Source organism: Podarcis filfolensis, assembly GCF_964270895.1.
Source record: "Podarcis filfolensis genome assembly, chromosome: 3".
Classification (NCBI taxonomy): domain Eukaryota; kingdom Metazoa; phylum Chordata; class Lepidosauria; order Squamata; family Lacertidae; genus Podarcis; species Podarcis filfolensis.
The window spans coordinates 118479457-118506303 of record NC_139606.1 but is presented as its reverse complement, the minus strand read 5'-3'; the positions used below and the strand labels follow the sequence as shown (position 1 = coordinate 118506303).

The window sequence follows — 26847 nt, the reverse complement described above, 5'->3', positions numbered from 1 at the left end:
CTCTACAGTTTCTGACACTTCTTTTTCCCAGTCTTCTCCCAATGACTACTCATCATTGTCCCACCACCATTCTTCCCTTGGTGGCTCCCCTGCTGGTTCCTACCACCATTCCTCTGCGTCCAACCGGTCCATGACACATGTGCCCCTATGTATGCACATGGTGCAGAAACATACAGTCTGTACTCATGCATGCGCACCCACCAGAAGTCACAGAAAGGCCAGATGCTATCAAATCATACATAACATGTGAGGAGTGCCATGCCAAGAGGGAGTCGTGGAGCAGAGACAGCAGTGAGCAAGAGAGCTGGGATTCTGCAGAAGGCTCTTGGGCACACAGCCAAGGTGAAACCAGTTGCCCAGAATAGTCAGGACCAGCAGAGATGTGGGAGCAGCGAGCAAGAGGGGCTCCACTCCCCTTGCAGACTGAGTGTGCTAGGAATCCCCACCGCAGAGACTCATGGAGCACAAGATCAACAGTAGGAGGAAAGTTTGCAGCATTTATATTCTGGGCAGCTGCCAGTATCAGCAGGGATTGCAGCAGTACAGTCAGATTGGACAACGGCTGTACGGGGAGCGTCCTGCAAATGGCTTTGTTCCTCTCATATACTCCCTAGAGATTGCCAGTGTGGGGTCCTCTAGATGCTCTCGGACTCCAGCTCCCATCAGCCCCCACTAGCATGGCCCACTCGTCAGAGGCGATGGGAGTTGTAGTCCAGTAATACCCAGGGGGCTGCAGGTTCCCTGCCCTTGCTTCATGGCCTTAAGTCTTCAAGAGGTAGATCCAGTTGACCTAAGGTGAATCACAACAGTGGCACTACCACCTGGCAGTAGACATGCATATTTGGGCTTCAGATAGGTCCCAGGTCTGAAAATGTTGCATGCCGCCACTTGACGGTGGTAAAATGCACAATAGTACAGTGGTGCCTTGGTTCTCAAACGCCTTGGTTCTCAAACGCCTTGGTTCCCAGTCACCGAAAACCCAGAAATAAGTGTTCCTGTTTCCGAATGTTTTTTGGGAGGCGACCATCCAATGTGGTTGTCGGCTATTGTTTCCAGGGCGCCTGCACCAATCAGAAGCTGCGCCTTGGTTTTCGAACATTTTGGAAGTCAAACGGCCTTCCGGAACGGATTGAGTTTGACGCTTTTGTTTTTGCTATTTATTTTGCGTTTTTGTTTTTGAGGCTTTTTCAGTTAATTAGTTTTTGTGACTGTGTGGAACCCAGTTCAGCTACTGATTGATTGGTTGTGTGACTGCAGAAATGGATAAAAGCCCCCCATCCAAACAATGACTATCATTAGTGCAGGTAAGAAAAAATAATAACTTTAATTTTTATCATCTACAATACTGTCTTATTTATTTTATAGTACAGTACATTGATTATTGCTTTCATTTTATGGATCAATGGTCTTGTTAGATAGTAATATTCATGTTAAATTGCTGTTTTAGGGGTTGTTTTTAAAAGTCTGGAATGGATTAATCTGTTTTGCATTACTTTCTATGGGAAAGCGCATCTTGGTTTTGGAACGCTTTGGTTTTGGAACAGACTTCCGGAACGGATTAAGTTTGAGAACCAAGGTACCACTGTATGTGGAAATTTGTGTGGCATAAGAGAGTGCTTTATTTGGTCCTAGAAGATCTAGATTCAAATACCATGAAGTCACCCGGGTGACCTTTAGATTTGTCACAATCTTTCAGGCTTAACCACCCTTACAGGGTTCTTAGGAGGATAAACACACACAAACCTTCAAGGCTGGCTATCGGTGGTGCCAGTGGTGTTATGATGCGTCCCTTTCCAGTTCAATGAACTGCAGGGTAATAATCCATGCCAAGCTCGGACTTACCAAATCGGGCAGCTGCTGTGGCCTGTGGCTGTTCTGCAGGGCAGAGACAGGGAGGGATTTCTGCTGGGCTTTCATGGGTGCTTCTGCTCTGCAGGGTCCGTGCCCGTGGCCTAGAGGCCCCTTTGAGTCTAGCAACAGCGAAGAAAGGGCTGAGTGGCCTCACACGCCTTGCAGGCCCATGCAGCTGGACGAGATCCAAGTGATCACACAGTTGTGCCCTTTAAAAAACGCTGCTCTTCTCAAATGCAGCTCCCTTTAAGCCAGTGCCAGCTCCGCTGCAGACGACACCGTATAACATTGATTGCAGCATCGTTTGTATCAAATTAGCTCCATTCAATACGAAATCGACTTGAGCTAATTCAATATAAGGCAGGCTTGAATCAATATCTCACTTAATCAGGCCTCAAACTGATCCTTACCTCGCTGCACACTTTGTGTAGATGCGGTTTAATGTTTTGTGAAGTGTCACCGTAGCATTAAATCACACAGAGAGAATGTTCCTAATAATAATAATAATAATAATAATAATAATAATAATAATAATATAATTTATTATTTATACCCCGCCCATCTGGCTGGGTTTCCCCAGCCACTCTGGGCAGCTTTCAACAGAATATTAAAATACAGTACAGTGGTACCTCGGGTTAAGTACTTAATTTGTTCCGGAGGTCTGTTCTTAACCTGAAACTGTTCTTAACCTGAAGCACCACTTTAGCTAATGGGGCCTCCTGCTGCCTCCGCGCTGCCGGAGCATGATTTCTGTTCTTATCCTGAAGCAAAGTTCTTAACCTGAAGCACTATTTCTGGGTTAGCGGAGTCTGTAAGCTGAAGGGTATGTAACCTGAAGCGTATGTAACCTGAGGTACCACTGTAGTCTATTAAACATTAAAAGCTTCCCTAAACAGGGCTGCCTTCAGATGTCTTCTAAAAGTCTGGTAGTTGTTCTTCTCTTTGACATCTGGTGGGAGGGCGTTCCACAGGGCGGGTGCCACTACCGAGAAGGCCCTCTGCCTGGTTCCCTGTAACTTGGCTTCTCGCAGGGAGGGAACTGCCAGAAGGCCCTCGGCGCTGGATCTCAGTACTGAACATGGATTTTCCCCCTAAGGAACATAAGAAGAGCCTTCAGCTGGACCAGGCCGGTGGCCCATCTAGCTCAGCCTCTGCTTCTCACAGCGGCCAACCAGATTCCCCAAAGGGAAGAAGCCCGCAAGCAAGACCTGAGCAAAAGAGCGACTCTCCTTGCTTCCTACAGTTCCCAGCAACTCATATTCAGAAGAAGCATGCTGACTCCAGTGAGGCAGTATTCAACTTGTGAATATGGTTGCCAAGGGAACTACTTTGCCATGCAACTATGTAAGGGTGGAAGGGAATTGTGGAAGGGGCTGTCGCACATCCTTAGCTTGCAGGTGGCCCCAGATTCTGTCCCTGGCACCCCCACTTTGAAAAGGATTTGGTGCAGTTGAGCAGAGACAAAGGTAGCCTCTGATTCAATCCGTTGACACCCCAAAGTAACAGGATCCCGGGCAAAAGTTTGGCTCTGTGTAATAAGGCAGCCCTGGACGTTCATGCAAGCAAAACCCACACTGGGCTGCATCTCTCTCTGCAATGTGCAGCATCCCTTCGCTGGTATGGTGTCGCTCTGGTCCCCCAGCAGAAGTAGGAGGGAGCAAGGGAGCCCCAGTGAAGCTTCCTGATTCCAGCGGTCCACAACTGAAGCAACAGATTAGCAGTGGGGTCTTGGTTATTAGTATACTAGGCATTTGTGTTCATGAGTCACGCAGCTGGATGATGCAACCGAAAAGGTCACAAGCAGACTCTTAGTCTTGTGCAGTTAAATCACTCCCATGTATCTGCTGCTTCAGGAGCCTTCACTGTATGGTGGGATGCGTGTGTGCCCATCTGTGTCCATGTGCCACTTTGGACAGCACAAAGGTGCAGCAGCAATAGTAACCAAAGGAAGTGGACTAGGTGGTGTTGATGACCCTCATGTGGCCACCAGCTGCCAGGCAGGGCCTGGTAGGAACAGTGGCCTGCAGACTGAGCAAGAGGGCTGTGGCAAACCTGCAGCATAACCGAGAAAAGCAATCTGGTGTCCTCCATCATCGCCAGCATCACACAACCATGTTCCCTGGGGCTGATGAGAACTCCAGATCAGCCGGGGGCCACCAGATTGGTGAAGACAAGATTCAAGGACCTGCAATGTCCCAGGAGATACTTGTCACCTGCTCTCGAGTTCAAGTGACGCTAATAATGTGGTGGTTTTGTGTGTGTTGAATGCCCTTCTGATGCATTATCTCCGTAATCCTAGTGATGGCAGTGAATGCAGAGCAGGGTTTTCATCTCAGACGATGAGGTAGTGCTGGCTCAATAAAAAGAAATAAATCTGGCTCCTTTCCGCTAATGTAGTCGCTCCGTTCTGTTTATGGATTTGAAGACCACGAAATGTATCATAAGCTCCGTGAGTGGTTTCAGCAATACGGTCAGTGAATCAGAACCACCGAAGGACACGGTATGCTCCGTGGTGGAGTGTATGTTTTGCGTGCCAGGTGCCGTAGCTACAGTCCCTGGATCTTCAGTAGCAGAGCTGGGGAAAGACCTCTGCCTCGCACCTTGGGGAGCCACTGAGAGTCACAGCAGGCAGAAGCCAAGGCTTTGATTCAATATGTTAGCTTTCCATGTTCATATACAGGCAATCCCCCCCATTTGCGCATGTTCAGTATGTGTGCAACTGAGCACACACGAATTGCGCCAAACCCGGAAGTGACCCAGAAACATCTGCAGGGGCAGAACAGGGTGTTTGCAGGTTTTCCAATGGTGTTTCAAATATACTTAAACATGTGGTGCCTTGGAATATGTAAATGGGGGGTTGCTTGCAATCATAAGGATTTTTTTAAAAAAGAGGGAGCCGTGATTTCACATCTCTGCCATGTTTCCATATCCTGGTGTTTTTGCACGTCCGCTTCTTCAAAGCCTTTCAATAGGGCTCCTTGATCTTCCCTTCTTCTGCAGTGAACGGCGTCCCTTGGCCTCAAGAGTCCACCCGGCGCAACAGCCACACCTTCAACTGCAGGATGCTGATCCGGCCCCCGGACGAGCCGGCGGCAGAGAACCAGGAGGCCCGGCAGCGTTACGAGGTCATGCAGTGCTTCACCGTATCCCAGCCGAAACTGATCAAGGAGGAAGGCGAAGGTAGGAGCAGACGGTGGCTTATTTGCAGAGGGAAATAGTGCTTGCGTGTGCAGTGTTGCATTTCTGGGGAGAGGGAGAGGAGGAGGGAGGGACAAATTGTCCTCAGCCGTCCTCCTGCAGGACCTTCCTTGCAAGGGGACTGCGGCTCTCTGAGGGCTTGATATTCTGCGTGCCGCATTCCCTGCTCACTTTGGAGGGGAGGACTCGGGATGCCTGCAGCTCGACATACACAGCCCACAAGCCCACCCTTGGGGAGGTGGGAGGTGTTCTACCTGTGCAGCTGACACGGGTACATCTGCGCTGCGGGCTTGAGTGAGAGGCAAGTGTGGCAGGTGCGTTGCTTGCAGGGCAAGCAGGAGTGCCAGAAGACCTTCCTCTTCCCAGTGGCAATCCTAAGAAACTGCTGTTGTCTTTCACATTACCCTTTGTACAAAGCCAGTGTGGTGTAGTGGTTAAGAGCAGTGGACTCGTAATCTGGGGAACCGGGTTCGCGTCTCCGCTCCTCCACATGCAGCTGCTGGGTGACCTTGGGCCAGTCCCACTTCTCTGAAGTCTCTCAGCCCCACTCACCTCACAGAGTGTTTGCTGTAGGGGAGGAAGAGAAAGGAGTTAGCTGCTTTGAGGCTCCTTCGGGTAGTGAAAAAGCGGGATATCAAATCCAAACTCTTCTTCTTCTTCTTCTAACATTGGCAGGCTCCTTTAACATTGGAGAAACAAGCACAAGACCTTTCTGGTCTTGGCTGCAGAGAAGCAAATGAGTTGTCTCCCTTGAGACCGTTAAAAAAAGACGGGAGGTCCTCAGCCAGTGGATCTCAGGTGTTTGCTAACTGGCCCTTCCACTTCAGGAGTGTCCCCCTTGATTTGCATCACTTGGCTCCCTTGACGCCAGGAGCCGTTGATGAGCATGTGTAGCTTGCTCAAGCGCCACAGTGGGTGGTGTGTGTGTGCTTAGCAGACCTGAGTTCAGGACTGGAATCTCAATACACATCTGCACTCTGGCTCAACCCCCTGATGCAAAATAGACTTTCCATCAGAACACTTTGGGCTCCGCGGTGGCCATTTTGTTCCATTGCATTAGCTGAATTAATCCATTGCAGCTTACACAGGAGATCATGACTGGAAGGAATAAATCACACAGGGGTTTATGAGCAGATACTTTGCCCAGGAGATGATCGTTGTTGGCTTTCAACCGCTGCCTTTTATTTTACAGTGCTGCCAGATCCAAATGGCCTCAGAATTAATTCTCCCAAACAATGAGGAACACACACCCACTGTGCCAGTGCCAATCGTTCTCCCCAAGCAAACTTTCTATAGTTCAGCTGCTGTGTAAGGTTTAACTCAACAATACGGCTTTTCATTGCGAAATGCAGAAAGGCATTGGCTTAGGCTTGGCTCCAGTGATCTTCTCTAAGCCAGGTGGGGGGGAGGGGAACCTGCTAGAGCTTCCCCCCAAATTAATAAAGATGGGCTGGCATCCCCCAGGACTTTGCTTCTGTGCAAGAAGCCTCCATCTCCCTTTCCTCCTTGGAGTCCTTCCTTAATGCCCACAGCTCTAAGGAGTTGTTTGCCCCAGTTCAGCCAGTGTGGTGTAGTGGTTAAGAGCGGTGGACTCGTAATCTGGTGAACCGGGTTCGCGTCTCCGCTCCTCCACATGCAGCTGCTGGGTGACCTTGGGCTAGTCACACTTCTCTGAAGTCTCTCAGTCTCACTCACCTCACAGAGTGTTTGTTGTCGAGGAGGAAGGGAAAGGAGAATGTTAGCTGCTTTGAGACTCCTTCGGGTAGTGATAAAGCGGGATATCAAATCCAAACTCCTCCTCTTCCTCTTCATTCTCTGGGATGTCTCCTAGCAATAGCTCACGCCTCTGACACCATATCCCAGGCAGGAGCCACTGTTACCGTGTTCTGTTTTCAGGTTGGTTGCAGGGAATGTAATTCATTTGGCAAAAGTCGCATCTTCTTTGTAGGGGGATCTACTTTACTCTTTGGGAATAGTGGTTTTGAAGGCATGTATGCTGGGTGAGGTTTGCTGCTGATGCTTGCAGTCTGGAAGAAGCGAGTAAAAAGCAAGAGGGTTTTTTACAGGGAAGCACTTGCTCTGTATAACCCTTCCCACCTCCAACCTTGCTTTTCTCCTGCTTCTCCTCTTCACGGCAGACTTGCAGTCCTGTCTGATATGCATCGCACGAAGATTACCTCGATCCACACCTCCTGCTACATCAGAATCCTTCATGACCAAGCAGGATACTACAGGTACCATTCAGAAGGGTAGCCAACCCCTTGGCCCCAGAGGACATTGCACCCCAGTGCAGCCACCAATCGTGGCATGGAGAGGGTTGACTTGAGAGCAGGCATCCCCAAACTCGGCCCTCCAGCTTTTTGGGGACTACAACTCCCATCATCCCTGACCACTGATCCTGTTAGCGAGTGATGATGGGAGTTGTAGTCTCAAAACAGCTGGAGGGCTGAGTTTGGGGGTGCCTGCTTGAGAGCAGCTGGTAGCCTAAGTGCACTACTTTGGCCACAGTCTGTAGTTCCTGTGTATGTTTGGAGTTCTGCAAGAGGGGCCTCTGTTATCTTCAAAACTGGGGAGAACTTAGTGGACACATCCCAGTTGTTCCCCTGAACCATTTCATAAGGAAACATAGCAAAAACTGAAAGGTGGGTGGGAGATCAGTGGAAGTGAGCAAGGGAAGGGAGGAGAAGGGACAGTGGCCAGCGCTCTGTGTGGAATAGTCTACTTATTTATTTCTAGAAAAAGAGCCCTGAGCAGGAGAATGGGCAGGAATTGTTTGCCAGGGTAGCGGGGAAGCTCAAGTGATGGAACTGGAAGAATGAAGGCAGGATATACATTCATTATATACCGTATTTTTCGCCCTATTGGACGCTGCGGCCCATAGGGCGCACCTAGATTTTTGGGGGGGGGGAAACAAAGGGGGAAAATTTATTTTCCCCCCTCCCCACAGGCACGGGGCTGGGGCGGGGGAAGCCTGAGCTTCCCCCGACCCCAGCCCCCAGAACAGGTGCCAGAGTGATGCCAAAGCTGCGCGCAGCTTTGGCATCGCTCTGGGAGCTTGCGGGGCTGGGGGCGGGGGAAGCCCAAGCTTCCCCCACCCCAGCCCCCAGAACGGGAGCCAGAGCTTGCGGGGCTGGGGGCGTGGGAAGCCCGAGCTTCCCCCGACCCCAGCCCCCAGAACGGGTCCCAGAGCTCTGGCTGTGCGCCCTCCCGGGCAGCTCTGCGCAACCTTTGGGAGCCCGGCGCGGCTTCCTGAAGCCTGGAGAGCAAGAGGGGTCGGTGCGCACCGACCCCTCTCGCTCTCCAGGCTTCAGCGAAAGCCTGTATTCGCCCCATAGGACGCACACACATTTCCCCTTCATTTTTGGAGGGGGAAAAGTGCGTCCTATAGGGCGAAAAATACGGTATGCATTATTGGTATTTATTTATTTCCTGGGGAATTTATACCCTGCCTTTCAATCTCCAAAACAGAACAGTCAAGGCAGCTCATGCTCTTTTTTAAAAAACAACAACTACCAGAACTATCCAGAGGACTTTTATTTCAATAAAAATAAAAAATGGAACCACCTACAGATCCATAGATAAGAGTCAGCCGTGCTTCTGAATCCGTATCCCTCCATTACTCTTTCTTTAGACGTTCAGTCCTAACGTGCTTCTCTCCCTTCTGCTCAGGTAAAATCATCTCCATCGACACCAGTTCGCTGAGAGCGGCAGGCCGGACCGGCTGGGAGGATTTAGTGAGGAAATGCATCTACGCTTTCTTCCAGCCTCAGGGCAGGGAACCATCTTACGCCAAGCAGCTATTTCAGGAAGGTAAAAAGGCTCCTCTCTTTGCACGCACTGCCATTGTTGCTGGATAAGTGCTTTCCGGACTGAAAAATAAAACTGAAAGTGGGGGGGGGGGGGACACACCAGACAAAGAAGGCAAATAACACTCCCAAAGGAAGTAGCTGAAATGGCTGACTAATGCCCATGGCTTCTCTGGCTGGCAAGGGGGTCCTTGCCTGCACACTCAATAGGATTCCATCAACCTGCTGCCAGTTGTCTCTCCACACTCCCATGGCAACCTTGCCTGGGAGGCTGTTGGCCTGCAGTTTAGGGATGGCGTGCCAAGTCCGAGGCCTTCTTGCGGCCCTTTCAGGAAGGAAGAACGAAAGCGAGTGAGCCAAGTTATTCAAGGCTGGCTGCCTTCTTGGTCCTGAAAGAGGATATAGTCAAAAGTCTTTTTTCTTTTTCTTTTTTTAAGAAGGGGGGGGGCACCTTTTATCCAGAAGGCTAGTGTGGGCATTGTGGTTGGACTGAGACGAGGGAGACTGGGTACCCAATGGCCTTGAAGCTCCCTTGGGTATCCCATGATCAGTCATATTCATATTCTCTCTCTCTCTCTTTCTCTCCCCTCTTCTGTTCTCTTCTGCTCTGTTTTCTCTCTGTGTGTCTCTCTCAGCCTGACAGGGTTGTTAACTGGGATCCCACAGCTAATTCTCCCCTGGTCTCCTCGCTGGCCCAAATAGGACTAATTTAGCCAGCTAGCCCTGGTGATCATCTAATGTTTATTGGATGGATTTCCCCCCTAAATTGATTTTTGAATTCTGAATTTATTGCTATTCACGTTTTATACTGTATTTTATTCTGTTTTTTTGTTGCATCAATTAAATTTGTTGTCAGCTTCCCTGAGCCTGGTTTTCTGAACCGGGAAAGGCGGGGTATAAATAAAAATTTATTATTATTATTATTATTATTAAGAGGATATAAGTGGGCACAGGGCAGGGATAGCTATAATCTATGCTCCCTTGAACTCCTTAGAGAAAGAAGGGGAGGTAAAAATGGGACAGATGGTGACATTTCCTAGCGCTTTATCTTTTTATTGCTGTAAACCGCTTTGATATGCACAAATATTTTAACGAATAAAATTATACGCCACTTTTCCTGAGTGCTCAAAGCACCTCACATGCATTACCCTGTGTGACCTTGTAAGACCTCTGCAAGGTGGGCCAGTACATCACCCCCATAGTGTGGAGGCTGAGAGAATAACATATTTGCCTTTCCATGAATTGGTTCTCCTTATCTGTAGCCCTGGGAGCATTTGGCAACAATGAGTTCTATGGATATTTTGTGGGTAGGGTGGTGGTGGTTGTTTGATGCTTCTTCCTGGTACCCAGGTCCTGGGGGGTCTTTTTCTTCCCCCCACATCTCCCTGTATTTCCCTGGGCACTGGGGCGAGGGGTGGGAATAATATTTGGGAGCCAGCACCCTTCAAGTGCTCAGCCACAAACTGACTTGGGTAACCTTGACAAGCCACGGCCTCAGTTCTCCCATCTGTCAAATGGGAGCCATGTTCACCAGCCTCCATGTTGATGTGAGGACCAAAACAGAAAACAAAACACCATTATACAGCAAAAACCCTGCCAGAATCATTATTGGCCATGGTAAACAGAAGGCAGAAGAATGCTTCTCAGTTTGTATTGTATTATTTTATGTACTGTGGCTTGCCGTTGTTTTATTGAGTATAGTTTAGAAATTATTTATTGTAACTGTTGAGTAGGGTTTCTGTTTAACTTTTATATGTTATTATTACTTAATAATATTCTAATGATTGCTGAATGTTACTTTTTGATGTAGGTTGCCTATTTTAAAGTTATGTTTTATTATCACATTTTTGTATTGCATTAGATTGTTGTAAGATGTACATTTTTTTGTTTCTTCAGCTTGTAAACCGCCTTGAGTTTTGTAAGATAGAAAGACGGTATACAAATTAAAAATGATGATGATGATGATTGTCAGGGAACTGCCATCAGCTCAGAGACGAGAGATGGAAGGGCAGTTGTGTTATAGGGAACCTCCGAAGATCTTGCAAAGCAGCTCCTCCTCTAGTGAGGAAGAAAGCCCCACCTCCAGGGGAGAGGAGGTGGTGGGACCAGGGGATGCGAGGGAGAGCCTCAACGCCGAGGCTGAGCAAGCTGGAGAGGAGGGAAGTACCCCTTTGCCAGCGCCCAGTCAGTTTTGGCGCAAGGAGGGGAGGAGAAGGCTGGGGGTCACACGACTGTTATGCTGGGGGAGCTACAAGGACCGCCCACTCCCAGATTCTGCTAGCGACTGAGCCGGACATGAACTTGCAATGCTCTTCACTGTAAATAGTTTGCACTAATAATAAAGCCTGGAAAAGACAGGTTGGAGTCTTGCCTGTTTGCTCTTGAGCCAACCACACCAGCACCTGACAATGATGAAATGTAAGGCACCCCAGCCCACTAACCCACGTTCTCTCTCTCTCTCTTTTTTCCCCTTCGCTCCACGTTTCCCTCTTCCCCAGTGATGACACGGGGCACAGCCTTCAGCCCATCTTACCGGTTCACACTGAGCGATGGGACTGTCCTGAGCGCTCATACCAAGTGCAGACTTTGCTGCCCTCAAGGCCCGGAGATGCAGCCTTTCATCATGGGCATCCACATAATTGAGAGGTGAGTCCCAAGAACCCCCCCCCCCCGTTTAATTACTCTTCCTCCCTTCCCTCCCATCCTCTGATTATCTGAATTGAGCTGTGAGCTCCTTGGTCGGGGCACCCGCCTCTTTTTTGCCTGTGTGACCCCACAAGACACCAGGTACAGAGGTGGCACTCTTATGTATCAAATGACGGTGATAGCAGTTATGTGGGTACCAAGCCGTAAAGGTAAAGGGAACCCTGACCGTTAGGTCCAGCCATGGACGACTCTGGAGTTGCGGCGCTCATCTTGCTTTATTGGCAGAAGGAGCCGGCGTAAAGCTTCCGGGTCATGTGGCCACCATGACTAAGACGCCTCTGGTGAACCAGAGCAGCGCACGGAAACGCCGTTTACCTTCCCACCGGAGCGGTACCTATTAATCTACTTGCACTTTGACATGCTTTCGAACTGCTAGGTTAGCAGGAGCAGGGATCGACCAACGGGAGCTCACCCCGTCGCGGGGATTCGAATCGCCGACCTTCTGATCGGCAGGTCGTAGGCTCTGTGGTTTAACCCACAGCGCCACCCGCGTCCTGTACCAAGCCTTAGGGCATATGAAACATCCAAGCTGCCCCTCTCCTTCCACCACCAATCACCCCCTCTCTCTTCTTTTTCCTGACTCAGAGAACACGGCACGCTGTCACCTCAAGAAAACACTAACTCCGGTATGCCTCTTCCCCGCGTCAGCCCCTCGCTGAACCCCAACATCTCCCCCGGACAAGGCATGGCTCTGCCCTCCCCTCTTCCTCCTGCCAACGGTAGCATGCTAACTGCCAGCGCAGCAGGCCACCCGCCGGGATCCAGCCTGCATGGCGGTGGCAGCAGCAGCAGCAACACTGCCCCCAGCCAAGCCACTTTCGGATGTTCGCCTGGGAGCCAGATGGGAACGAACGTTGCCTTAAGCCAGGGCCAGGCCGGTCCCCAGAACAGTAGCCATGCCATGAGCCACAACAGCTCCCCGATGGGCAGCCCCGGGGTCACCCCACCGCAGTTCATGTCCCCCAGGCATCGGGTGAGCCCCGGGCTGGTCCACCGGCCCAGAGTGCCAAGCAACCCTTTCTCTCCCCCCATGCCCACCACGCACTCCCCGGTGGGCATGGTGAGCGGCTGTGGCTCCAGTGGCTCCCTCGGCAACAGGCCGTACCCAAGCACCCCTCTGAACTCCATGCAGGGACTGGCCGAAGGGCCCAGCCCACCGGTGGGCTACTCCACGCCCTCCCCTGTCCTGCGGCAGCCCAGCAACCAGAACTCGCCCAGCCGGATGAGCCTGCCCCCCGTGAAAACGGAGCCCAAGGACAGCAAGGAGATCGCCTCCATCCTGTGCGACATGATCCATTCTGACGGCGGCCCGGGCAGCGCCAAGCCTGTGGAGCCGGGCTTGCTGCACGGCAGCGACCGGCTCTCCGAGGGCGACCACAAGGGCCTGCAGGCTACCAGCCACAAGCTGGTCCAGCTCCTGGCCACCACGGCCCAGGAGCAGCTGCGGCACGCTGACGTGGACACCAGCTGCAAGGAACCCTTGTCCTGCACGGGCTCCTCCGGGACCCCTGCGTCCGGGAACCCGGTGGGCAGTGCCTGCCCTTCCTCCCACAGCTCCCTGACGGAGCGGCACAAGATTCTGCACCGGCTCCTCCAGGAGGGCAGCCCTTCGGACATGGGCAGCCTGGCCGCCATGGAGCAGGAGAAGAAGGACAGCGGAGGGCCTGGCGCAGCGGCCCCTGCCCTGCAGAGCCAGGCCCCGGGGGCCCCGGATGCCCGGCTGGAGGCCGACGCCGCAAAGAAGAAGGAATCGAAGGACAACCAGCTCCTTCGCTACCTGCTGGACAAGGACGAGAAAGAGCTGGCGTCCAACCCCACCTTGAGCCTGGACGACGTCAAGGTGAAGGAGAACCCGGAGCAGCTGGAGCCTTGCGGCGTCGCTCAGTCCCTGCTCGCGAAGCCCCCCGCGCCGGAGGAGGGAAAGCTGCAGCCGCAGAGCCAGGTGGGTCTTCTCTCCCGGGGGAAGGGGTCCTTTCCTCCTAGAAGAGTAGCAAACATATCGCTCCACGCTGGGTCTTGGGTCGCCGCTGTTGGCTCGCGCCTTCCTTGCTTGGCGCTGCAACTGTTTGCAATTGCATGACCTATCCCAGTGCAAGTGAGCTTTTTGCATGACCCTGAGATTTGTGGATGCTCAACTCACAATATTGGAAGGGGGGAGGGTTTGATGATGATGATGATGATGATGATGATAATAATAATAATAATAATAATAATAATAATAATAATAATAATAATAATAATAGTTATTATTTATTATTTATACCCCGCCCATCTGGCTGAGTTTCCCCAGCCACTCTGGGCGGCTCCCAATCGAGTGTTAAAAACAATACAGCATTCAATATTAAAAACTTCCCTAAACAGGGCTGCCTTCAGATGTCTTTTAAAGATAAGATAGCTGCTTATTTCCTTCACATCTGAAGGGAGGGCGTTATTAGAAATACCCTTTTGTAGTCTGTCTATCAAGCCTTGATCCTTTGAGGAAGCAGCGGGTGAAACACAAGGGTTGTACACACAAGGTTCAGTCCTCACAATCTTCTGTTTAAAATTAATCTTGGCGAAGACCTTCCGTTACTGGAGAGTTGCTGCCAGTCAGAGTAGAGGGTATTGGGCTAGATGGACCAGTGGTCAGACTCTGTATAAGGTAGTGCCATTAGGAAAGACGTCAGGAACGGCATGTTGATTTTTGCATGATCTTTACAATACAACCTGCATGGTTCTACTGAGTTTTCTGCCTTCTTAACGAAACTTCCCCTTTAAATGAAACATGTATGATAGTTTTCAGTAATATTACGTCCACTCTGGTCATTTATTTTCTGTTACTGAAAATACACAGAAACTCGTGCTTGGTTGAAATGCCCCTTCCTCAATTTCAGGGCCCCTTTTGCAAGCTAAGGGAGTTTGTGGTGGGGAGAGATTCTAGCCAGTTTCAGAGAGCCAAGGTTCACTAGGATTCCACTCGGCTAGTGGCCATCTCTTCTCCACCCCATTCTCAAAGCCTTAAGAACAGGGATAGGGAACTGGATCTGACCTGTGGCAGACCACTTTGACAGGTGGGTGGGGCCAACGATCTGCCACCAGCAATCCATTTTTTCTTTTCTGGCCGGCAAGCTGCGCTACAAAGGAAAACCCAAGCCAGGTTTGCCACCCGGCAACCAAGAGGCCAGAAATAGTCTTCCTTGCATCCACCAGCTCTTCATATATTTTGGGACATGCAATGCCACTAATGCAGTCCTGATGGGGGGCTGTGCTTTCAGACCAGAGCGCCCAGAACAAGGAGCTGGTTTGTTGGTTTGTTTTGCTCATGTTATGGTATAAAGCACCACAAATATAAAGCTAGCCCTGGTGATCATCTAATGTTTCTTGGATGGATTTCCCCCCTAAATTGATTTTTGATTTTATTGTTGTTCACGTTCTATACCGTATTTTATGCTGTTTTTCGTAGCATCAATTAAGTGTTTTAAATTTGTTGTTAGCCGCCCTGAGCCTGGTTTTCTGAACCGGGAAGGGCGGGGTATAAATAAAAATTTATTATTATTATTATAAATCATAGTAAGATGGAGTAATAGCCGCATGCCAAGGCCAGCATCTGAGGACTCAAAAGTCAAAGGCAGGCATTTCGATAGTGAAATTGCAAGACTTCAAAAGCACCACCAATGTTGTCACTGTTGGTTATACAGTCCTGCAGCTGACCCAGTTCTCAGATAAGTGTACCTGCGTCAATGGGCATATCTTCAAAGATCACTTAATTTAGTTGCACACTGAAAAGAGGCCCGCGGTGCGAACTATTTGCTAGGCACAACGCCTGTCCCTTTGTGCCTGCCATGGTGTAAGGCAGAAGAAAAACTTCCGTGCGGACTGAGGTGTTTTCGTTTTATTAAATTTTGCAGGAATTTTGTGCCCAATCAGTGGCATTAAATCTCTGCAGTCAAGCAAGTCGCAAGGCTGCGTTGTAGATTCTGTTGGCATGACGGAGGGAAACACCTTGTTTCAGAAGCCCCTCTGGCATCACCAATAGGAGGGCAGGGGAGTTCACAGGCTTTTAAAGGGCTTTGGGCTATTCATCCTCAACATTTCCTGAATTCAAGAGCCTCATATGATGCTAGTCTGTGAATGGCCTAAGCACGGCTAAGAGAATTTTCAGTCTCCCTCCTGTTCGCTGGCTGGGAACCGGCAACTTTAAGGTACCATTATCTCTTGTAATAGAGTTATTAAATGGCAATGACTGTTCCCTGCAAGAGAGATTTCGGCGTATAAATATTCATTACAATTGGCCATGAATAGGAGAGGGCACTGCTTTCTTTTCTTTTCTTCTCCAGCTGAGGAAGATGACAACATGGATAAGTCTGTGTTAATCCTTTTTATCAAACAGACCAGGGAGAGTTTGACATTTCAAGTGTGAGACCACTTACAGGCTTGTGTCAGAATGGGGCTTCTGTGTGTGAATAGCCCCAGAGCCCCTTGGAAAGCCTCAGATAACAAATAGTGCCCTAAAGCGCCCTAATTAAATTAAGGGGCCCATTCATCTGGGAATCCCCACTTGGTGATCCCATCCGGCACTGGGACTTCAGCTCTCTTTGTATCCTGTCCCACAAAAGGCCCTTGAGCTGTCGGCTTCCCATCAGCTGCTCCTGGCCTGCTCTCTCTGGTTTCTTCCCAGACTTTGTAAACAGAGCTTCGTCGTATGTCAGCTTCCCATGTTCCATCGCAGCGCTAAATCAGAAGCAAAGGCCGTCTCTTTGGGGGCACCTCGGTTTCGCAGGAAGCCTGTCGTGCTGGTTGCATTTTTGGCCGTGCAGGCCAGAAGGAACCTGCGCACCTGAAATACGCCGATTTGGAAGCTTCTGAAACCCCTGAAATTAGATTTCCCTGGGGGAAGAGTTATGGTCTTGTGAGGCGCTCAGTGTTAGATTTAACAGCTCAGGTTTTGCATATCCTGAAATGTGTGGATTTGCTCTGGCCTCTCCTGTGATCTGTCAAGCTCAGCAGATGCACTATTTATCTTCACTGGCCCTGCTTCCATTTGGTTTTGATAACCTGGACTAGGAAACACAACTGTGCCTTTAGTGTACCTGCTCTGTATGCAGATGGTCCACCACTTGCAGCCCTTGGCAGCATCTCCAGTTCAGAAGGATTGGGGAGCAGTGGGTAAGGTTCTTTCTAGGTCCCGAGTAACTGCAGCCATTCGCAGGACTGGACTAGCTAAACAAAGAATCTTGGGGAGGAATTTAGCGGTGCACCAAGGCAATCATTTTTTCAGGACATTTTGGCTAGACAAGAACAGCCCCCTCCTCCCTGTGCTGTTCTGTGGGAGGGGGTTTCTCCTGATCCCACCCCCAGAGCCCATTTCAGGGGGCACAAGGGAGAGGAGAGGGCAAACCCCATTGTGGAAGCAGTCCTATCTAGTTGTTGGTTTCTTGGTTTGTTTAGGGACGCAGATGGCGCTGTGGTCTAAACCACTGAGCCTCTTGTGCTTGCCGATCAGAAGGTCGGCGGTTCGAATCCCCGCGACGGGGTGAGCTCCTGTTGCTCTGTCCCAGCTCCTGCCAGCCTAGCAGTTCAAAAGCACACCAGTGCAAGTAGATAAATAGGTACCACTGCAGCAGGAAGGTAAACGGTGTTTTCATGCGGTCTGGCTGCCGTCACAGTGTCCCGTTGCAGCAGAAGTGGTTTAGTCCTGCTGGCCACATGACCCAGAAAGCTGTCTGCAGACAAACACTGGCTCCCTTGGCCTGAAAGCGAGATGAGCGCCGCAACCCCACAGTCGCCTTGGACTGGACTTAACCATCCAGGGGTTCTTTACCGTTTTACCTTTTTATTTGTTTTTGTCAAATTTATAACCAGCCTTTCCTCCAAGGAGCTCCAGGTGGGGCTACATAGTTCTCCTCCCCATTTCATCCTCACCACAACTGCAAGGTGGGTTTGGCTGGGAGTGAGTGACTGGCCCAGGTCACCCAGCAAGCTCCATAGCCAGGTGGGGATTTGAACCCTGGTTTTCCAGGTCCTATCCTGCACCACCATGCTTCCTATCTGGTTCCTGTACCTCCCAAGCCCTCTCCAGATGTCCCTTTCTCCATGCAAAAAGAAGAAGCAGGGATGAGCACACTCAAGCCTTACCTCCTCTCTCACCCTCCATGGGGGGCTGTGTGCATGGGGGAGCTTATGTGAGTACAGTAGGCTCCCCCCTGCAGCAGACATTTACCCTCCATCACGCAGAGGCCAGGTCAATAAGCTCATCCTTGGTTCCTCCTCCTGGCGTGCAGACAAAGGAATGTCTGAAGAGGGCTGTCGTGCGTTCCTAGTGCTCTTCAGTTGCTTTCTAGTGATCTCTCTGGGGGAGCGGGTGTTTTGAATTGGTTGCTTCTTCTTTTTTTTACCCTTGTACATGTTAGCTGCTCCAGGAGCCCCTTTGGTGTGAAAGAACTGGGTATAAATGGATGAAATAAATGAATAATAACTGTGCGAGCAAGTCGGAATCTCATCTGTGCCATGAACTCGGTCGCTGGAGGAGAGAGCCATTCAAGCAGAAATTTTCAGGGGGCACTTCTCTCGCTGGTGTCTAGATCCACAACAGAATGTTCTTAAAATACATTGTTTGCCCACACAGTGCTGGGTCTGTCCAAGAGCAGACCTTTGAATCTCTCTCTCTCTCTATCATCTATCTATCTAGCTAGCTCTATCTATCATCTATATCATCTGTCTATATCATCTGTCTATATCTATCATCTATCTATATCACCTATATCTATCTATCATCTATCTATCTCTGTTTATCATTATCTATATCATCTATCTATCATCTATCTATCTATATCATCTATCTATCTAGCTCCATCATCTATCTATCTGTCATCTATCTATCTATCTATCTATCTATCTATCTATCTATCTATCATCTATCTATCTATATCATCTATCTATCTATCTATCATCTATCTATCTATCATCTATCATCTCTATCATCTATCTCTATCATCTATCTATCTATCATCTATATCATCTATCTATCTATCTATCTATCTATCTATCATCTACCTATCATCTATCTATCTATCTATCCTATTTCTACCCTTCCTTTTTCTCCAAGAAGCTCAAAGTGGCGTACATGGTTCTCCCCCTCCTCATTTAATCCCTGTGAGGTAGGCTAGGCTGAGAGGCATCCACTGGCCCCCAAGACCACCCAGTGAGCTTCATGGCTGAGTGGGCATTTGAACCCTGCTCTCCTGGTTCCTAGTCAGACACGCTAACCACTACACGGCACTGCCTCTCTTGCTGCGACCCTTGCACACCCAGCACATGTGCACAGACTTGAAACTGAAAACACTGCTCCTTGAGCCAGTTTGCCATGAACCCTCTTCTGCAATAGGGGAATAATTGCCCTGGCCTTACCTATAGTGATATTCTGAGACAGGGCATGTGAAGTGCTTTGAGCACTGAGGAAGCACAACATAAATCTCTTTAGTTATTATTTCCCCCCTGGTACTTAAGTCCTGCATTTCCTCCCAATGGGAGCACAGAGTGGCTGACAATACAGTATCGCGCGCACAGCATTACAAAACATTTTTAAAACCAGTTAAAAACCTAGCCAGAAATGAAAGCAGAATAGGAACCGCAGTAACCTGGAAAGGAAACGCAGTCAGCCAAGAAGGTTGGCTACATTCCAAGGATCCAAGTTAATCAGAAAGTGCCTAAAGGAGGCCTACCTGTGGAACAACTGCATGTCATTTGGGAGGGAGCTGCATAAGTGGGGGGCCACCACCAAGAATGCTCTGTCGCACATCACCGCCAGCCCCACAGAAGCTGAAGCTGGAATAACAAGCAGGGCACTCTTTGCAGAACCTTAATAGTTGGGCAGGGCAGTTGTGGAGGGCGAAGGCACTCTCTCAGGTTCCTGTCATCTGGGGCTTTGGGTACTAATGCTGATGCCTTGAATAGGGCTCAGAAATTCATAGTGTGGTGATTTGAGGATCAGGGTAATGTGATTCCCCCTCGCCACTCCAGAAAGCAGCAAGGCAGCAGCATTCTACATGCAAAGCATTGCCCTCCTAGCTGCTCCTGGTCTGGAAAGTGCTCTACATCTCCGCTACTTGTTAGTTTTTCTCTGTTTCCCTGTTGCTTTCTTTTAGCCTTTGTAATCCTGCCATTACAGAGGCTTAAACTCGGTGGCCTTTGCACTGATTTCCATGACTCTATAAGACTTTGCTTTTTTTCCCCCTCCTGGACCTTTGCTCTTTATTGCTTCTGAGATGCAGAGAGCAGGACTGCTTTTGAGAGGTGTGCTTTATGGGCGTTCAAGAGCCCTGATGCCAGCCTGGCTGTGGCCTAAATGGCAGCTACATCATGTTTAGAGAGGTGCTTCTGTGGCACTTCTGCTAAGTAAACCATCTACTCCAAATGTCCATTCTGGGTCACCCAACCACTGCCACAGTGTCCTTTCTCTTGGCAGATCCAAGATGAGCAGGTGACAGCAAAAGGTTTTTAGCTGGGGCAATCAGAATAAGATCCACTATTTGACTACTGATTCAAAACCCTAAAATGTATTTTATATAACCGACTTTTTATTTCTATTCTCTGTATATCGTATTGTTGTTTTATTGCTATGGCCGGTGGCTGACGCAAATAAAGATTCATTCAATCAATCAATCAATCAATCATGATGAAAGCAGCATGCAAATCACCCAAGTCATTATTGTAAACTTTGCCAGCCTCCAGAAGTTTTGAACTGCACCAGCCTCAGCTCATGGCTACTCTAGCTGTAGTATGTATGCAGTAGTATAGCATACAATAGCCAGGGCTGGTTGTGTTAAACGGAGAATGCTTTGTTTTACACCTGTTGAGCAAAACGATGCAAGTAAACTCTTATTTCTTAAGGCACCGTGATGGGCTTGGTTTCTCATTATATCATTTCCTCTCGAATTGTCTCCTTAGATCACATTCCCACCTTCAAGTACATTTCCAGAGCTTATTCCTTTGTTGAGGAGATTTGCTAAAATGTGTCAGTGAAGAGACAGGGAGGAGGGAGAGATAGGATGAATCTAAGCAGACAAGGCTGTCTCTTGCAGTTTTTCTTACAAATAACTGTGGAGAAATTTTGATCTGAAAGAGAGAGAGGGGGAACAAACCTTGGATCTGAGCTAATGAGACATAGCTGTCCTGCATCAATACCCATCCGAGGGCCCATCCTTAGCAGACAAAGCAGCTGCGGCAAAGATCATTCACCCATTTTGGGGAGGCATTTATTCCCCAACAGCATCTAGGGTCTTGTGCTTCCCTTGATCAAGAGCACAGGGGAACGTTGATCTTGACGGGGGACCTGGGAACAATTCAGCTGCAACTCAAGCAACCCACACATGAGCTTGTTGTTGTTTAGTCCTTTAGTCGTGTCCGCCTCTTCGTGACCCCCTGGACCAGAGCATGCCAGGCACTCCTGTCTTCCACTGCCTCCCGCAGTTTGGTCAAACTCATGCTGGTAGCTTCGAGAACACTGTCCCACCATCTCGTCCTCTGTCGTCCCCTTCTCCTTGTGCCCTCCATCTTTCCCAACACCAGGGAGTCTTCTCTTCTCATGAGGTGGCCAAAGTATTGGAGCCTCAGCTTCAGGATCTGTCCTTCCAGTGAGCACTCAGGGCTGATTTCCTTCAGAATGGAGAGGTTTGGTCTTCTTGCAGTCCATGGGACTCTCAAGAGTCTCCTCCAGCACCAGAATTCAAAAGCATCAATTCTTCAGCGATCAGCCTTTGGTGGCAATAAGTTCAGGAGAAGCAGTGAATCCCCATTCTGTCTGAGAAGGCAGCTCCCAGGGCCTGAAGGATGCTGAAGCTCAGCTCTCAGAGTGTGGGGCACCATTGCTTGGAGCTTCCAAAACCCATGGAGTGGCCTCATTCCAGGAGGAGGAATTCTGAAGAGTGCAGCTCAGTGCAAGTTAGGGATTGTTTTGAGGAGGAACACAATATGGAAAGTGGCTCAGCCTTGTTTGCAATATTTTTGTATATACTTTATGAACATTTCCCATTCTTCTTAGAATTCCTCATCCTCTTGGTCCCTGAGCTTCCCAGTTAACTTTGCCATTTCGGCAAAGTCCGTCAACTTGATTGGCCATTCCTCTTTCATTGGGGTTGTCTCCTCCTTCCGTCTCTGGGCGATGGACATCCGAGCGGCGGTCATAGCATACATGAACAGTTTCTTCTGATCTTTTGGGATCTCAGTACCTATAATTCCTAATAAAAAAGGCTTCTGGTCTTTTAACAAATATTAGTTTAAACAGTGTAAACAGGTCAAAACATTAGCAGGATTCTAAATACACTTGTATTGAAAGTGTAAGTATGGATAATTTAGGAAGACAAAATAATTGGAGAAATATGGATATGCGGTTAAAATGGAATTAAGTGGACCCATGGATGGGATGGGGGAGGAAAGTCAATGAGATTCAGTGTAATCTCAGCACGTGGAACTGTATGACATTTTGATGTAAGTTTATCTCTTTCTTGTATTTTTTCTTTTTCTTTATTTTTGGAAATTTAATTTTTAAAAAATTAAAGAAAAGAAAAGTAGGTAAGCCGATAGAATAAGTGATTTTAAAAAAAAATTCTAGTCCACCAAAAAGGTGCTCAGGTTTTCAGAATAGCTTTTAATTACAAGTAGCTTTTAATGCAAGTAACTTTTAATAGTTTTTAAGGCTGGGGTGGCAAGTGGACAAGGCATTTGCTATCTATCTCTTCCGCAGCAGGGAATCTCTCTTGAGATGATGCCGTGTGGGCCATCATGTGATGGTTTAGTTAGGCCCTGTTGGCCTCAGAGGAAATGCCCAGGTACAGAAAGGCGAGCCGGCAATCTCACAGTTTTCGGAACGCGAATAAACAGAAATGTGTGCCTGTGTTTTCCTGAGCACAGGGGATGCAGAACTCCCACCTGGTAGATATGGCTGCTCTCTTTCTTTCTCTTCAGGCTCCTGGTTATGAAACTGTTCCCCATGCGTGTGAATATGTGTGTGTGTGTGAGAGAGAGAGAGGGAGAGAGACCGACTGATTCAGCATTTCAAACATCTTGCTCTGTGGGTGTGAGAGTTGAAATGTCTTGTTTCCAAACTGGAACAGTTTCTGCTCAAAGAAAAGCCCACCTCACCTTGCCAATGTTTTCACTCTCGGAATGTTTCTGGATGTTCACTTTTTTCTGAGCCCGTGACGTGCTATCACTCTCTGGATCAAACTGAACGTAATGCATACCCTTCCCTTTTCTTCCGTTACATTACGGCGACGGACTTATCTGATTTGTCCAGGCACGGTGTGTGCCTGGAACAGACTGGGGAAGCTGAACACTGCAGTTGCTGTAACTGCAGGCCCAGCTTCTTCCATACAGCGTTCCCCCCCCCCCTTAGCACCTTTAAGGAAACAATTTATTATTATTTTTCTGGTTGGAGGCTGTATGTTGCCATCCAGCCAAATGTCAAATTACTGCTGGGTTTCTGCAGGATGTGGTCCATGTAGAATATACAACAGCTTCTGACCTGCAATGCAGCATGGTTTGTTTGTTTTTTTAATTAAGCATTGTTTGAAATAAAAGTGGTACCTTGGTTTACAAACTTAATCCATTCCAGAAGTCCGTTCTTAAACCAAAGCATTCTTAAACCAAGGCGTGCTTTCCCATAACAGCAGGGGACTCCATTTACAAATGGAACATGTTCTGCTTCCAAGGCAAAGTTCACAAACCAAAACACCTGCTTCTGGGTTTCCAGCGTTCTTAATCCAAGTTGTTCATAAACTAAGCTGTTCTTAATCCAAGATACCACTGTACTTGCAGAAAAGAAAGTGGAAGGATTTTCGCTCAGTGGTATAGCACCTTCTTGGCATGCAGAAGGTCCCAGTCCTCAGCATCTCCTTATAGGTCTGGGAGAGACTCCTGCTCTGAAATCCTGGAGAGCCAATGTTGATCCTTGTAGACAACACTGAGCTGAATGGGCACAGTGGTCTTAAGTTTATGCTGCATTATTACAATGGGATGCAGGTGGCGCTGTGGGTTAAACCACAGAGCCTAGGACTTGCAGATCAGAAGGTCGGCGGTTCGAATCCCCGCGACGAGGTGAGCTCCCGTTGCTCGGTCCCTGCTCCTGCCAACCTAGCAGTTCAAAAGCACGTCAAAGTGCAAGTAGGTAAATAGGTACCGCTCCAGCGGGAAGGTAAAAGGCGTTTCCGTGCACTGCTCTGGTTTGCCAGAAGCGGCTTAGTCATGCTGGCCACGTGACCCGGAAGCTGTACACCGGCTCCCTCGGCCAATAAAGCGAGATGAGCGCCGCAACCCCAGAGTCAGCCACGACTGGACCTAATGGTCAGGGGTCCTTTTAGCTTTACTATTACAATTTTATTACTGATTGTTTGCCATTCTGGAAGCTTTATACAGAAACATAGCCAGGAAGCTATCTCAATCAGCATAGTATTTAGCATAAAAACATCAATATAGATTTTTTCATTTAATGAACATTTCACAGGCCTGTCTGAATTACATGGTTTCCCGAATATGTCTGAAAGCCAGCTGCGATTATTCCTGCCAAACCTCTACTGGCAGGGAGTTCCACAGGACAGGTCTAAAGGCTCGGTCTCTGGTGAAGGCCAGCTGAACTTCAGAGGTGTGGGGAACCCCCCAGAAGGGCTCTTATCAGGATGGAGCATAAGGAGTGGGATCCAAGTTGTTCAGGGCTTTTGTGAATTTGTGCCATCCAGGCCGGAGCAAAAGGCTTGTGGTTGGTTTCTTGTTCCACCCGTGGCTGCCTTCGGAGGTTCCGTGGCTGACCTGTGGCCTTCCTTCTTTCCCTCAGTTTGCGTCGGACCTTGACCAGATTCTGCCGTCGCTGGAGAAAGCTCAGCTGCCGCCAGGACTGTGCGGGTCGGAGGCTGCCGAAAGTGGCAGCATCGCCATCAAGTCAGAGATCCTGACCCCTTCCCTCCAGCCGGGCACCGCCGCAAGAACTCCCACGGGGATGAGCTGTACGTAGTTCTGTGAAGTCTTTCTTCCCTTTCTATAACTGCCAGGGCTGGACCTGCTCTAACTTTCTCGTACATGCTCTTAATCCACGTTCTTCACAGTGTGTCTGATAGACTGGAGCCTGGTACCATTGCATTGCCATGATGAATGCCAGGTGCTGGTTGAGGAGAAAGAGGCAGGGGGAATTCTCCTTCCAAATTCTGCAACCAACCCCAACACTTTGTAAAAGCAAGCTTGATTTGGCCGTGTTTAGCATGGGTGGGCTTAAGATTTAACTACTCGGATCCCAAGGTAGGAGATGGGCAAGTTAAATGTTGGCTAGAGTCCTGTGCCAATTTCCTGTCAATTTAAGCTGACAAAAATGCAGTTTCTTGTTGTTGTTGTTTTTGTTTAGTCATTTAGTCGTGTCCAACTCTTCGTGACCCCCTGGACCAGAGCACACCAGGCACTCCTGTCTTCCACTGCCTCCCGCAGTTTGGTCAGACTCATGTTTGTAGCTTTGAGAACACTGTCCAACCATCAGTTTCTTCTTGTACGTGAACTAATTTGTTGTGTTGGGGAGGCAAAAGCCTACCTTGTCACATGCATGGAGTAGGTGACTTGACCAGGAAGAGAAGTTTGCCTAATCTTCCTTTAGTCTTCTCTCTTGTGGGTGTTGCCAAGACGGAAGAATGTGCCCCACATAAGAAATGTCCTGTTGCCACCCAGCCTCGTAAGCTGTGGCTCTGTAACTCTGATCATATATAACAACAACAACAACAATAATAATAATTTATTATTTATATCCCACCCATCTGATTGGGTTTCCCCAGGCACTCTGGGCAGCTCCCAACCGTGTGTGTGTGTGTACACACACACACACACACACACACACACACACACACACAAAATACAGCATTAAACATTAAAAACTTCCTTAAAAAGGGCTGCCTTCAGATGTCTTTTAAAAGTTAGATAGTTGCTTATTGCCTTGACATCTGACGGGAGGGTGTTCCACAGGGCAGGCGCCACCACCGAGAAGGCCCTCTGTCTGGTTCCCTGTTACCTCACTTCTCGCAGGGAGGGAACCGCCAGAAGGCCCTCAGAGCTGGACCTCAGTGTCCGGGCTGGACGATGGGGGTGGAGACGCTCCTTCAGCCCCAGCCAGCATAGCCAGGGGTGGTGGATGATTGGGGTTACATCCCCAAATCGTCTGGAAGTCGCCATGTTGGCCGTAAACCAAAATAAAAGGACTCACTCACAGGGAAGAAGCATTCATTTGCTTGATTTTACCATTGTTGAGCAGCACCTAAAACAGAGGGTCAACAGCCACCGGATGAGAGCAGCCCACCTCAGGTCAAGAGAGGAGATTCTTGAGCCCTAGTGACGTTTGTGAGTGACAGCTACAAGACACATGAAAGGAAGGAGCTTTGCCTTCCCATAGTCAGGAGGCCTGAAAGAGTGCTGTCAGTTCCCAAGCTGCCCTGCTTCTTCCATCCCCTCTCTGATAAATTCCCGGGGCAAACGTCAGGCAGCTGCTTTCCACCCAAGCTTGTTCCTTGCATGCTAAAAATCCTTATTCCAAGGATCTGAATGCCTGCAGAAAATCCAGCTTATAAGGCCATTCAGAAGTCTTTGGCATGTTTTGACTTGACTGGGCTCCTTGTGCTGCTGGAGATTCGGGGACATCAATGATGCAGAAAAGTCTTTTAGAGTTGACCGTCAGTTCCATTGACTGGTGAACACTTTCCCTTTTATTCTTGTCTTATTGGAATGGGCTTTCGTTGGCCGGGAGTGTGCAAGCTTTTGAGTTAACACAGAACTGTTCTTCCTGGCAAAGGGCATTGTGTGATACAAAAGCTTACACATGCCTTGGAGGTGGTCCAGAAGACAAAATGATCTTTTGGGATGGTTTGGAGTGGACCCTGAAATGTATACAGCAAAAAAAAATAAGTTTTAGGAAGTAGATATTGGAGTATATCTATATGGCCAGATGTGGTTAAGGCAAACAAGTAGATTCCATTAAACCCAAAACACTTGTTAAGTTGGCAACATTTTTTTAAAAAATCTGAATAAGAACTTTTTGATTTCTGGAAATTTTCAAATTTGAGGTTTCTTTTTTAAAAAATCCTTTTGTGGTTTTGGCAAATTCCCAGGCAATCGTGCAAAAAATAAGCCTGTCTGTTTAAATGCTTAGCATCCCTTTTCTGAAGCTCTCAAACAAAATAAATTGTTATTGGGAAGGTGAACAAGAAGAAGAAATAAGAGTTTGGAAATAAAAAAATGTGAAAGTTTGCAGTCAGGATTTTCAGCTTGTGGACTTGTGGTTCAAACC

General features: G+C 48.7%; 1 protein-coding gene across 6 annotated transcripts in view; it reads left to right on the top strand.

Moving 5' to 3' along the window:
* NCOA1 (nuclear receptor coactivator 1) overlaps positions 1–26847 on the top strand; it is a 281772-nt gene that overhangs the window by 219682 nt on the left and 35243 nt on the right. For all 6 annotated transcript variants that reach the window (XR_014545798.1, XM_083604769.1, XM_083604770.1 and 3 more), the window contains 6 exons: positions 4852–5031; positions 7188–7283; positions 8719–8859; positions 11354–11501; positions 12147–13503; positions 24367–24535. Coding sequence is in view for 5 of the 6 variants with exons in the window: in XM_083604769.1 (XP_083460895.1) it covers positions 4852–5031; positions 7188–7283; positions 8719–8859; positions 11354–11501; positions 12147–13503; positions 24367–24535 (2091 nt within the window). In the remaining variant the exon portion in view is untranslated. The remainder of the gene's footprint in view (positions 1–4851; positions 5032–7187; positions 7284–8718; positions 8860–11353; positions 11502–12146; positions 13504–24366; positions 24536–26847) is intronic.